Consider the following 14,051-nt stretch of genomic DNA (forward strand, 5'->3'; position numbering starts at 1 on the left):
TATGGTGTATAGCTTGGGATGGACAATCCTATAGTTACCCATTCCTTGCCTAGACAGTGACACAACATTCAGCCTTCTAGGGCAATGATGATGTAACATCTCCTCTGCAGTCATAATAATATAATTTTCTGTATAAGCCTTATCTAGGGAATGAGTAAACCACCATTATCTCCTTATATTCTTATTAATCTGCAGCTTTCTGGAGAGCGCTCCTATAATCTGCTGACCAGAGAGCTGCGGCTTATAAAAAAAGGCAGGGTACGTGCCAGTGTTTGCGTCTGAAAGTTATCGTCTTGTGTTTCTTCCTGTTTGAGTCACTTTGATTTTTATCTCTTCGGAGTTCTTTTGTAGTTGTTGTTGCCTTCTCATAACTTTGCTGTAAGTTAATCATTCCAAGCGATCTCCTTTCCTGCTTTTCTGATACTTAAGACGATAAAGATTAATTTTCAAATCTAAGTGGATGGGAGGGGGGGGGGGGGCGGGAGTGTCGAAGTGGTCGGGGTTACGTGTTTTCCTTAATTTGGCTCCTTTGTGGAGGGGTTGTTCTTTCGTGGCTCGGTGCCACACCACTTGATGCTGTGCAGAACACTCCAGATGTATATTGGTTTAGTTGTCAGATTCAGATGTGAGTCATGTCAAGTTATCTGCGCCTCGAGGAGTTTGCTTAAACTAACTTAGACGGTGTAGTCGTGATCTTAAGAGACTTTCCTCATTTTGACAGCTATTTGTGCACTGGGTGACCTTAAAGGGACACTCCGGTGATTTGTTTTCGACTTGTTATATTGTCTGAAGTCAATCCCCTTAATAGTAATAGTTATCTGTTCACAGTGTCTCTCCTTATCCTGCTTTCATGATGGGACTTCTTTTTTCTAGCATGGGTTGCTGTGTAGACAGTAGGTGTCTATCTTTACTGCCTGCAAATAGTATTGAGAAGTCCCATTAGTCCTCTTCTGTAAAAATGCCTCCTCTGTGTCTCATATAATCTGCTCCTTATAGCCCCCCTCTCTCATATACTGTCCATAGTACCCCCTCCCCTCTTATACTGACGTTACCATGCCCCCTAGTGTTGTCATCAGTATTTAGGGCTTTGGTGATATCTTACTCATAGTCTAAGGTCCTGGAAGGTCCATTTTAGTAATAGTCCTGCATTGTTGTGCAGAAACTGGTAATCGACACGAATTCACAATAGGATTGGGCAATTAATCCAAAAATATCCAAAACCGACCATCAGTCTGTAAAACCGCTGTAATTTTGTGCATGTCGGTATTTCCATTTGGTTATTACATTATGTGCAAGACTTTGCCTGCAGTTTTATTTGGACCGAACACATCCAAACCCCTACCAGTATCATACAACAGGGTCAGAATATAGTGATTGAAGACCTGTGGAAGGTGAGAAAATATAAAAAACAGTGTTACTCACCTCTTCTGTCTCCAGTGCTGGTGTCCATCTTTTTTTGGGTACCTGAATAACATCAGGGACTGTTGAGTCCCGTTCAGTGGTCACGAGGCGTTGTGACTCAAGGATGCAAATGTAATGACGTTGGTCTTTACTTCACAACTCCACCTACCCCTGAGGCCCAATCACAGTCCTGAAGAAGACCCGGAGCAGCACTGAAGCCCCAGAGGAGGTGAGTAACATTGTTTTTTTTATGTTTGCTCATCTCCCATGGGCCTCTGATCGTTATACTTTTTTGGTCTGAAGAGACCCTACAGTTATAATAGCAGTTCCAGTACGGATGGTTTGGTCTGGACTAGAGATGAGCGAACACTAAAATGTTCGAGGTTCGAAATCCGATTCGAACAGCCGCCCACTGTTCGACTGTTTGAACGGGTTTCAAACCCCATTATAGTCTATGCGGGGAAATGCTCGTTTCAGGGGTAGGCAACATTCGATCAAATTCTACTTACCAAGTCCATGAGTGAGGGTCGGGCTGGATTCTTCTCCCTGCGCAGCGTCCCCGTGTCCTCTTCCGGCCTTGAATTCACTCTGCTAGGTATCGGGCCTAGGCAGAGCCGACTGCGCATGCCCACGCCCGCGCGGACATGCACAGTTGGCTTTGCCCAGGCCCGATGCCTAAGCAGAGTGAATGCAGAGCCGGAAGAGGATGCGGGGACGCTGCGCAGGGAGAAGACTTCTAAAGGTAAGAGAAGAACCAGCGTTGATTGGCCGACTGTATAGCATCCTGCCAATCAACGCTGGTTCTGCATCGAATCTTAACTTCGAACAGCTAGTAGTATTCAATCGAGTATGAGTATTTCGAATACCGTAGTATTCGATCGAACACCTACTCGATCGAATACTACTCGCTCATCTCTAGTCTGGACTAAACCACTGGGGTGAACCTCGCAAGACACATACTTATAGCTGAAAAGGGGTGCGTTTTAAGGGACATGGCCTAAATGATCGCCGTTAATCATAGTTGATGTAAAATACCCAGTTATTCACGGTTTTGATTTACGTCATATCCACTCAGCCCTAGCACAGGTACTAGACATGGGTGACTGCAGCGGCAAAAGTAGACTTTCATCTACTTCAATGACTACCATTCCATTCAGAACACTTGCAAGCCCAGCTGAGCCAAGTGTGGATGTGTAGGAGCCGATTATAAGGGACAGCTGCCCGTGTTATGATCATTTAGTAGGCCGGTATCTAATGGGTATGAACAACATTAATGCATGTTGAACCTGCCAGGAGCCTCTCTTAATGTAGTTGGGAAGACCCAATTTATCTCACAAGTAGACCTGATTTGTGGACACTATAACTCCTGACTACTCTTGGCTCAGTGTGGACTTGGCGGCATATTAAAGCCATTGGGACCTATCTTCTCCCCAGCAAGGCCTGTGTTATACATACATATCCACCAGACGATAGCACCAGACCTCTCCAAAGGAACATTTTAGACCCTCGATGAATCCAACAAGCACCAAGATGGATTGCATCTGACCCTACTATAAGTCAGAGAGGTTGGTAACCGTGTCTGTGGTATCTGTTGTGTGACAGATTTTGGCACTGTGGCCTGGCTTTCATTATAAGTGGAAACCACAATGAAACTACGAACCTTATCTAAGATCGAACCCTTGTTTCCTCCGACGTGAGATGTCTAGTTCCATTCAGGCTTCCTTCTCACACATCGGTGGGAATTACTGAGACTTAGTTATCGTAGACTTCAGCTATAACACGTATCAGCTTTCTGGAGAACATTATATGTTATGTGTATGGAGCGGCAGTAATGACTAGTGCTCCATTACAGATGACAGTCCTGGCAACTCCATAGAAGTGAATGGAGCACAGGTCTTTCCACCTCATTCACAAGGAGGCCTTTGGGGGACTTTAGTCTCCTAGCCTCCTGGTCACTGGAACATCAGGCCCCAGCTACTGGACACTTACCCTCTCTCCTGTCGATAGGAAGATAAGTGTCTATAACAAGACAACCCTTTTTAGCTTAGTTACAAATTTTTACTTCTCAACTTCTTAAAGGGATTCTACCATTAAAATCACATTTTTTCTAGTTCACATGTCGGAATAGCCTTAAGAAAGGCTTTTCTTCTCCTACCTATAGATGTCTTCTCCTCGCCACCGTTCGGTAGAAATCCTGGTTTTCGTCTGTATGCAAATGAGTTCTCTCGCAGCACTGGGGGTGTTCCGAATGCTGCGAGAGAACTCTCCAGCGCCGCCTCCATCTTCTTCAGGAACGGCTTCTCTGCACGTCTTCTTCCGGAGCTGGGTTCAAACTTCTAGGCCTCAGGCAGAGCCAACTGCGCATGCCCACAGGCCACAAGAAAATGGCCGCTTACTTACTGTGTATGCAGCCATTTTTCTTTTCGCAGTCGGCTTTGCCCGAGGCCCAGAAGTTTGAACCGAGCTCCGGAAGAAGACGCGCAGAGAGGGCGTTCCTGAAGAAGATGGAGGTGGCGCCGGAGAGTTCTCTCGCAGCATTGGGGACGCCCCCAGTGCTGTTTGAATGCTGAGGACCGCCCCCACTGCTGCAAGAGAACTCATTTGCATACCGAAGAAAACCGAGATTTCTACCGAACAGCGGCGTGGAGAAGACATCTAAAGATAGGAGACGAATAGCCTTTCTTAAGGCTATTCCTACATGTGATTGACAAAAATCCCTTTAAGGGTTAACAGACATTGGTTTTTGAGCCTTACACCCCTGGGACCGCTGGATAATTTCAGTTTATTAAACAAGAAGTGCTATAGAGAACCTGTTATTGGCGTGAGTCTGTTTATTCCTCGCTGTAACCACCTGTCCCACAGGAGAGAACCAGAGAGCCCGAGTCTCAGAATGATATCTTTGTATCCCTGCCCCGTAACCAGCATTGACATCGCCTTTGGAGTACTGTGTTTTTTTTCTCCTTATTCCTCAAATTAAAGTCTTGAGTACGGAAGGGGTCAGGCTTAAAGACTGTAACTAAAAAAGAAATGATACATCTGCATAAGTGTCTCTAAATTACAGTAAATTGCCTCGGCATAAAATACACATATTATTCGCCGCTCACATGGGATCATCGTGGGAAAAATGACCCTTTCACACTATCATTAAAATATCATGTACGGAGCGGTATTTTTAATGATCGTAAGAGCCATTTTCCACTGGATGCTCCCATGTGGAGAATAAATGCTTCACATAGAAGGATCCAACATGTGTCCAATCTAAAGAGGATGAGCCTGAACCGCTGCTGCTGACAAGTCACATTTTACATACGGTGCAGTGTTTGGTCGGGCACCGCACTCAAATACTGGTGGTTAAGGCTAAGCTATATAATCTGTGTGCAGAAAAGGAGCAGCCATGTTACCATTTAAAGACCTTAGAAAGTCCTTTTAACTTTTAAAGGGACCCGGCACTGTTGGAACATTTATAGGGCTGCAGATTTCGACCGTCTGTTTCGGACTCCTATTTTAGTGGGTGACTCTATTCAAGACCAACTTCTGTTATTCAAAGGTCATTGCTCCATTGGGAGGACTCGGCATGTCTGTACGTTAGAGGGACAGCCCAATGATTTAATTGTAAATTGTGTAATACCTCACTTGTCCTGTGGGAGTGCTGCAAGAAATATGAACAGTTGCAGAAAAGGAGCAGCCATGTTACCAAAGCAGTAGCCATGTTACCATTTAAAGACTTTAGAAAGTCTTTTTAACTTTTAAAGGGACCCTGCACTGTTGGAGCATTTATAGGATTGCAGATTTCGACCGTCTGTTTTGGAGTCCATTTTTAGTCGGTGACCCTATTCAAGACCAACTTCTGTTATTCAAAGGTCATTGCTCCATTGGGAGGACCCGGCATGTCTGTACATTAGAGGGGCAGCCATTAGAGGGACAGATATTGATTTAATTGTAAATTGTGTAATGCCTCACTTGTCCTGTGGGAGTGCTGCAGACAATATGAACAGTTGCAGTCAGATTTATCCACAAATTACATCTGATTACTAGGGGACACCACCATTGGACAACTTGTAACCCACTTAATCTTCTAAAGAGTGGGTTGTGAACATTTGCAAGTAATGTGTATGAGTCTTAAAGGGTTGTGTCTGAAGCTGCAGAGGGTCTTAAAGGGTACCTGAGTTTTCACAAAAAATTGAAATATGTGCAGGGTCTTGCTGAGCAGTCTATTCTATGACTGTATAAGCCTTCATACATAATGTCCTATCAGTTTTTCTGCTGCTGATATCCCCATTATGGCTGCAGCACATTTTACATTTCTCTAAGTTGGGGGCGTGTACAGTAATGGAAGCCTGCCCCTCCCCTATCCATTACTACTATTACTACTGCTTACATGTTATTCTGCCAGAAGTAACTGTAAAATAGCAATCAAATAGAGAAGAAAAGCCAAAGTGAGCGTAATATTGGAAATCTAGGAACTGCAAATACAGGGCAAATACATGCAGGGATGCACAGAAAGATCCCAGGGCACAGTCTGGAAAGCTGCTTGCTGTCTGTGAATAATCCCATCCGTAACCAGGCAGCCAGCCAGACGTAGATATAAGTAACTGTGAGACTGCATAGAATTTTCTCTGCTCCTGATTTATCACTAAAGCTATTGTAATGATATTTGCTCTATGTTATGTCTTCACAGGATGACCGGGAGAGAATTCTTCACAAGGTTCCCCACTCTTTACCCTTTTCTACTGGAACAACTAGAAATTGTTGCCAATACCGTAGACAGGTATGATGGACTTTAAGGAAAGATCTAGACCTGATTGGAAGACAACTGCAGTTAGGGGAATAGAAGTTATTTGGGGGTTTCCTGTTTAGTGCCACCACTGGTGAAATGAAGCATTGCAATGTGCCTGATAGAAATCAATAGGATGTGCATGTAATGCTGGACAAGTCAGGTCCTCCGGAGTGGGAGACGCTCTTTGTACCCACTTTCCACTCTGGTAAAGGGATGAGGATATATATATATACATTACAGACCAAAAGTTTGGCCACACCTTCTCATTCAAAGAGTTTTCTGTATTTTCATGACTATGACAATTGTAGATTCACACTGAAGGCATCAAAACTATGAAGTAACACATGTGGGATTATAGACTTAACAAAAAAGTGTGACACAACTGAAAATCTGTCTTATATTCTCGGTTCCTTTTGCTTTGATTCCTGCTTTGCACACTCTTGGCATTCTGTTGATGAGCTTCATGAGGTAGTCACCTGAAATGGTCTTCCAACAGTCTTGAAGGAGTTCCCAGAGATACTTAACACAGATTTTCACTGGTCTAATGTCCATTCCTTGTGGTCTCTTCTGCTTGTTGCCTGTCCTTAGCAGTGGTTTTCTAGCAGCTATTTTACCATGAAGGCCGGCTGCTGCACAAAGTCTCCTCTTACCAGTTGTTGTAGAGATGTGTCTGCTGCTAGAACGCTGTGTGGCATTGACCTGCTCTCTAATCTGAGCTGTTGTTAACCTGCGATTTCTGAGGCTGGTGACTCGGAGGAACTTATCCTCCGCAGCAGAGGTGACTCTTGGTCTTCCTTTCCTGGGCGGTCCTTATCCTCCGCAGCAGAGGTGACTCTTGGTCTTCCTTTCCTGGGCGGTCCTTATCCTCCGCAGCAGAGGTGACTCTTGGTCTTCCTTTCTTGGGGCGGTCCTCATGTGAGACAGTTTCTTTGTAGCACTTGATGGCTCTTGCAACTGCACTTGGGGACACTTTCATAGTTTTCCCAATTTTTCGGACTGACTGACCTTCATTTCTTAAAGTAATGATGGCCACTCATTTTTCTTTACTTAGCTGCTTTTTTCTTGCCATAACACAAATTCTAAGAGTCTATTCAGTCGGACTATCAGCTGTGTAGCCACCTGACTTCTGCACAACACATCTGATGGTCCCACCCCATTTATAAGGCAAGAAATCCCACTTATTAAACCTGACAGCGCACACCTGTGAAGTGAAAACCATTCCCGGTGACTACCTCCTGAAGCTCCTCAAGAGAATGCCAAGAATGTGCAAAGCAGGAATCAAAGCAAAAGGAACCGAGAATATAAGACAGATTGTCAGTTCTTTCACACTTTTTTGTTAAGTCTATAATTCCACATGTTACTTCTGAGTTTTGATGCCTTCAGTGTGAATCTACAATTGTCATAGTCATGGAAATACAGAAAACTCTTTGAATGAGAAGGTGCGGCCAAACTTTTGGTCTGTACAGTATATATATATATATATATATATATATATATATATATAGTCCATCCATGACTGTGCAAATATGTTAAAGGAGTTTCGGAAAAAATCCTAAAAAATTAAAAAAATTTCCATCATCAAAAGCGATGACATCACGACCATCTATCATGTGACTATTTATGGACATGTAACTACAAGACCTAGCAGTCCTGTGATGTTGCTTGTGACGTCCTCATCACTTCTAGTCTAACAGATAGCAGAAGCCCGGGGCCCGAAATGAGGAACCATAAGCAGCTTTTTAGGCTTTTTCACTATATATCCGTCTGTTCCTTTGCACATTTCTTTAATGTCAGATACGGTATGGCATAAATAGTATTGGCCAGGGGTATAACTAATATGGTGGGAGCTTTTATTTTCTTGTACCAAGACCCTGGGCTTAGGGAATGTCCATTGGTCCTTCTGTCCCATACAAGGAGACCAGGACCATACAATGAGGGGACAGACTGGAGACGTGAGCCATCTGATGGATGGGATGCTGTAGTAAGCGGCGTGAGTTGGAAGTGATGCTTTTAACCCTCCTGCCGTGTATTTTTACACCTGTGGTAAGAATGTTTTCAGTCCCGCAGCCACTAGTAAGTAGTAAACTCTTGTTATGAAAACTACAGCTGTCCACAGGAATTTTTCCGTGTTTTGGTGGTTATGGGGGTGGCATAGTAAGGAGTTTTATAAGCTTGGTGCATCCCTCCAGGAATGTTATAGTGCTGTATTTACAGAAATGTCTTACACCGGGTGTCAAGGAGAAGGAGAAAATAGATTTATTAAAGGTAAATCCAAGGTATATGCATAGATCATGGCCATGGCCCCAGTAGGAGCACACAAGCAGATGTCCTGTCCCGGGACCATTGGTTGAGTGCGGTGTAATAAACCGTCCAGCCACTTATGCCACCAAATCTGAGTACAACACTGTGCACAAAATCAATTGACTAATAGGCTTGTCATGTTCTTTATAGGACTCGCAGACCAGTCTCTATATGTACAATAAGACGTGATGTCTTCTATATAATTATCGTAACACGTATACTGATGTATAACACCCTGATGGTCAGGGCCAGTGGCGTGACTAGGAATGGCGGGGCCCCGTGGCGGTCTTTTGACATAACACTCCCCCCCCCCCCCCCCCGACCGACACGCCCCTCCCCCCCAGCACTCACTAGTATACCCCATAGTGGCCCCTGCACACAGTATTATGCACCATAGTGGCCCCTGCACACAGTATTATGCCCCATAGTGGCCCCTGCACACAGTATTATGCCCCATAGTGGCCCCTGTACACAGTATTGTACCCCATAGTGGACCCTGCACACAGTATTATGCACCATAGTGGCCCCTGCACACAGTATTATGCCCCATAGTGGCCCCTGCACACAACATTATACCCTATAGTGACCCCTGCAGACAGTATTATACCCCATAGTGACCCCTGAACACAGTATTATACCCCATAGTGGCCCCTGCACACAACATTATACCCCATAGTGGCCCCTGCACACAGTAGTAAACCCCATAGTGGCCCCTGCACACAGTATTATCCCCCATAGTGGCCCCTGCACACAGTATTATGCCCCATAGTGGCCCCTGTGCACAGTATTATGTCCCATAGTGGCCCCTGCACACAGTATTATGTCCCATAGTGGCCCCTGCACACAGTAATATGCCCCATAGTGGCCCCTGCACACAGTTTTAGACCCCATAGTGGCCCCTGCACACAGTAATAAACCCCATAGTGGCCCCTGCACACAGTAATATGCCCCATAGTGGCCCCTGCACACAGTTTTAGACCCCATAGTGGCTCCTGCACACAGTATTATCCCCCATAGTGGCCCCTGCACACAACATTATACCCTATAGTGACCCCTGCAGACAATATTATGCCCTATTGTGGCCCCATCATCCAGTATTAGGGCCCATAGTGGCCCCTGCACACAGTATTATGCCCCATTGTGGACACCCATTTACAATTATTATACTCTGGAGTCTTTTTAGACCCCAGAGTATAATCGGGGACTGAGGGGGGGGGGGGGGATGATGGCAGCCATCTTTAATGACAGCCATCTTTAGTCACGTGACGGGGGGGTCGGGACGCGTTGCACACATAAAAATGCATGCCTCGGTCATGTGATGTGGGGGACATCACAGAAGTAGGCCCGAACCCTATGGATATTTTTAACATATATACACTACAACATTTTACGATGTTAATTTTAAACACAGGGTCAAAAAAAAATACATTAACCCTAAGGGATTTTATGGTGTGAACCTGCCCTTATTTCTCATTGTATGTGCCTTAAGAGACCAAAAGAAGAGTAGAAAAAGTGAACAATAAACTGCTGCTTTATCTCCGGAACCCTTGTATTATTTCTACGTCATAACCAGCAGTTTGTGGTCAGGTGTCACCGGGTGCAACTGGGAGCCTATTACAGATGCATCACATGAAGCAGTGAGTATGGGGTTAGGACTTTAGCAGACAAAGCGTTTTACGCGTCTAAAATTAAAACCCAAAGCGTAATCTACCTACATAGAGCACAATAGCCAGAAGCTGACGGAGTAACAAGTCACTTCCACGTTCACCCACACACTGAGCGCAGGGAGAGGTCAGCGCCTGTGGATTTATAACCCAAATAGCCGTGGCTTTTAGTTTTACTTCTGCATTTCACTTTTCTGCATTCAGTTTTTTTATCTTAAGTAAACAAGTTAAGGGTTAGAATAACTTGGGCCAACCCCGGAGACCACAAAAGCAGCCATTCTTTGGTTTTTACATCTATTTATGTAAAATAATGCAGAAAACTGGGTTTGGCATCTCTTTCCTTGGTTACCCTTAAGATAGCCTGAAGAGTGATTAATGTATTTTTATTGAATCGAAATACTGCTCTGAAATTCATCTTACATACTTTGTAATGGAGAAGGGGATATTTAGTGTTCCCTATATACCAATTACTTTTTTTTTTTTTTTTTTTTGCAAAGTTAGTTCTTGGATCTAAGAGGTCTCATAGAGTTTGTCGCATAGAAATTGGTTTTATGCAGATGAAAGTAGAAGGGGTGTAGCTATAGGGGTTGCAGAGGTAGCAATCGCTACCAGGTCCATGAGCCTGAGGGGGCCCGAGGTCCTCTTTACAACATAAGAAGACACCAGTATTCTAGATTGCCATGGGTAAGTGGTACAAATTTTACATTGGGGTCCAGTTATGTCTCTGGAAGTGAGCATGCATGACACATTTGTAGCACCGCTAGGTCTAGATCTTGAAAGTCAATCCAACCGGATGCTACGAGGTCCAACTCATAAATGGTGGACGGCAAAGGTCAGAGAGAACCAGTAGAGGTCCTCCAATTCATTGCAAAGCCAGGGATTCCTATGAGAGTAAATATGTAACACAAATACTATTATGTCTTATAATCAGACAGTATTAATAATTGTACAAATATAAAGAATTCAACATTTTATTTTAAAGTTGGAGTTGCAAAGTTTTTTATGGTTCTGACTCCACCAATGATTGGCCCCAACTAAAACTCCACAGCCCTGGTTGTTTCGAGCTTTTCTTTGGAGGAAGTTTTGAAGATCATCTCTTGCATCCTCCTTTTCTCTATAACCCGGTGCTGTCCGAACCCTTCAAATTTTCACGTAGGAGTAGCATCCACCCCTCAATTTTAGACTTTTGCCCACCACATAGGGTTTACGGTTTGGGGATAGATTCAAGACTTCCATCTTTGGGAACATTACAGCACTTATTATAAGGCTATCTAGTTATATTTTCATTGGTTTGCTACTTTAGAAAATCTGCAATGCTATATTTGAAAAGAAGCCATGGAGGTCTCCAGTATAGCGGCATTAAAGGGATTCTATCATTTAGAAAAGTGATTTTGCGGTAAGGAAAAAAGGCTATTCAGGTGCTGACTCCAGTTCTGACAAAGACCCCCCAGTTTTTAATTAAAAAATGGGTAACTAATATATGCAAACGATACTCCCCGAGCACCCTGGATATTCGCCAGGGCCAGCAAGCCCCCCCCTTCCCCCGCATCATACCTCTGAACTCCAAAAGACCTCCTCCTCCACACGTCCTCACCGCCTATATATTCTGTAGTCGTGCTCCAGGCAGCTGAAATCCCATGCATGCGCAGTAACGCTCTGTTCTGAGCGGTACTGCGCATGCCCGGGCACCATTTTATTGTAGACCGTGCAGTTCTCTACAACAAAATGGCGCTCAGGCTTCAGAATCGGTGGAGATGAAACAGCTGTCTTATGTGTGCGGCCAGCTCAAGTCATGGCTACTATCCATTACACGTAACAATAAGTGGAGAACTTATTAACGTTACATTGTACGAAAAATCGTGACTCTAGAATTGGAGGGCTCCAGCAGTGACTCTGGGTAAAAGGCCTTGAGCCAAACTTCCAGACTAAGCAGGATCCTAGTAACGGGAGACAGTGTCTTGGGTCGGGGTAAAGAAGTGCCGAGGGCTTTGAGAGATGATTATTTTGTGTTGAACGCTGTGTTTTATAGCGAGCCAGCCGTCTACCAGAAAAGAACGGCGTTGATTGAGAGCAGAGAATTTTTTTTCCCTCTTGCGAATATTCTTATCTGGTGGTGAAAAATGTAGGATCAGGGCGTCCCTGTTGTTATGACCTTGTGGATTGATCCTATAAACCTGGTTAGGGTTAAACTGCACAAACTGTAACATCTAAAATGTGTGAAAATCATGCATGCTCCTGAAATACAAAGTCCTGTATATCTGCAACGTCGGCTAAATAGACGCTAAGAAAATAAAGAGATCTCTGGGGCTTTGTCAGTGTAACGAAAGCATTCCCTGCGCCTCAGCACCGAGCGTGTAATATTATACCGCCAATGCCGCACTCATAAAATGAGATTCCCTAAATGAAGTGTTGTTATGTGAAATTATTTTATCAAATGTAACGGTAACTTGTGAGGCCTAAATAGGTTAGTGCGTGTCGCTATTCATGCAAACACTAAATGTAGGCCTGAAACAAGCAAAGAAGATAAGTCATTGGTCAATTCTGCCATTTGCTGTTTCTAGATCTCTACTGCTTACCTTTGTTCTGAGTCTTTACCTTGTTCCTGTCACTTTCCTTATCGTGTTCTTGTCTCTTTCTGTTTCCTATTCCTCTCTCTTCCCTTCCTTCTTTAGTCCAGTGTTTTCCTTTACCTTGTTCCTGTCATTTACCTTGTTCCTGTCATTTACCTTGTTCCTGTCTTTCTTTAATCTTGTTCTTGGCCCTTCCCTTTTTTTCTACTATTTCTCTTTGTCTTGTTCCTGTCTTTTCGCTGTGCCGCCTTCTTCTTGTCTTGTCATTAATTTGTTCCTGTTTTTTCCCTTTACCTTGTTCCATTTCCTTTCCTCTACCTAGTTCCTTACTCATTTTTTTTTTTCTCTTTTTCTGTTTTGTTCCTTAACTTTGTTCCTGTCACATCTTTTTTTTTTCTTGCTCTTATCTCATCTTTCATTCTTGTTCCTGTTAATCCCTCTTATCTCCTGGATTTGGATCTTTTTTTTTTTATCTTGCCTCTGTCAATTATTTTGTCCATCTCTTCTCTTTGACTTATTTCCCCACCCTTTACCCAGTCCCTGTCCTTTTTACCAGTTCCCTTTAACCTCTCCTTGCCTCTTAATTGTACCATGTTCCTGTCTTCCTCCTTTTACTTTATTCTTGTCTCTTCTCTTTCCCTTGGTCCTCCCTCCTCTTTCCTTTGCCTTGTTCCTGACTCCTTTCTTTACCTTGTTCTTGCCTCCTCTTTACTTTCCCTAGTTCCTGTTCCTTGTCTTCTTCTCTTTCCCTAGTTCCTGTCCCTTGTTCCTTCTCCTCTTCCCTTTCCCTAGTTTCTGTCCCTTTTTCTTTCTTTTCCCTATCCCTACTTCTTGTCCCTTGTTCCTTCTCCTCTTCCCTTTCCCTAGTTTCTGTCCCTTTTTCTTTCTTTTCCCTATCCCTACTTCTTGTCCCTTGTTCCTTCTCTTCTTCCCTTTACCTAGTTCCTGTCCCTTGTTCCTTCTCTTCCCTTTCCTTAGTTCCTGTTCCTTGTCTTCTTCCCTTTCCCCACTTCTTGTCCCTTGTTCCTTCTCTTCTTCCCTTTCCCTAGTTCTTGTTCCTTCTCTTCTTCCCTTTCCCTACTTCTTGTCCCTTGTTCCTTCTCCTCTTCCCTTTCCCTAGTTCCTGCTCCTTGTCTTCTTCCCTTTCCCCACTTCTTGTTCCTTCTCTTCTTCCCTTTCCCTAGTTCCTGTTCCTTCTCCTCTTCCCTTTCCCTACTTCTTGTCCCTTGTTCCTTCTCCTCTTCCATTTCCCTAGTTCTTGCCTCATCTTCCCTTTGTCTTGTTCCTGTCTCTTCCCTTTACCTTATTTCTGCCCCTTCCATTTCCCTAGCCCTGTCT

General features: G+C 44.0%; 1 protein-coding gene across 1 annotated transcript in view; it reads left to right on the forward strand.

Moving 5' to 3' along the window:
• Nucleotides 1-14,051, forward strand: part of THADA (THADA armadillo repeat containing) — a 399,509-nt gene that overhangs the window by 203,119 nt on the left and 182,339 nt on the right. Inside the window, exon 27 of the mRNA XM_075267057.1 lies at nucleotides 6,080-6,169. Coding sequence (XP_075123158.1) covers nucleotides 6,080-6,169 — 90 coding nt within the window. The remainder of the gene's footprint in view (nucleotides 1-6,079; nucleotides 6,170-14,051) is intronic.

The sequence above is a fragment of the Leptodactylus fuscus genome, chromosome 3 (assembly GCF_031893055.1).
Source record: "Leptodactylus fuscus isolate aLepFus1 chromosome 3, aLepFus1.hap2, whole genome shotgun sequence".
NCBI classification, from domain to species: Eukaryota; Metazoa; Chordata; class Amphibia; order Anura; family Leptodactylidae; genus Leptodactylus; species Leptodactylus fuscus.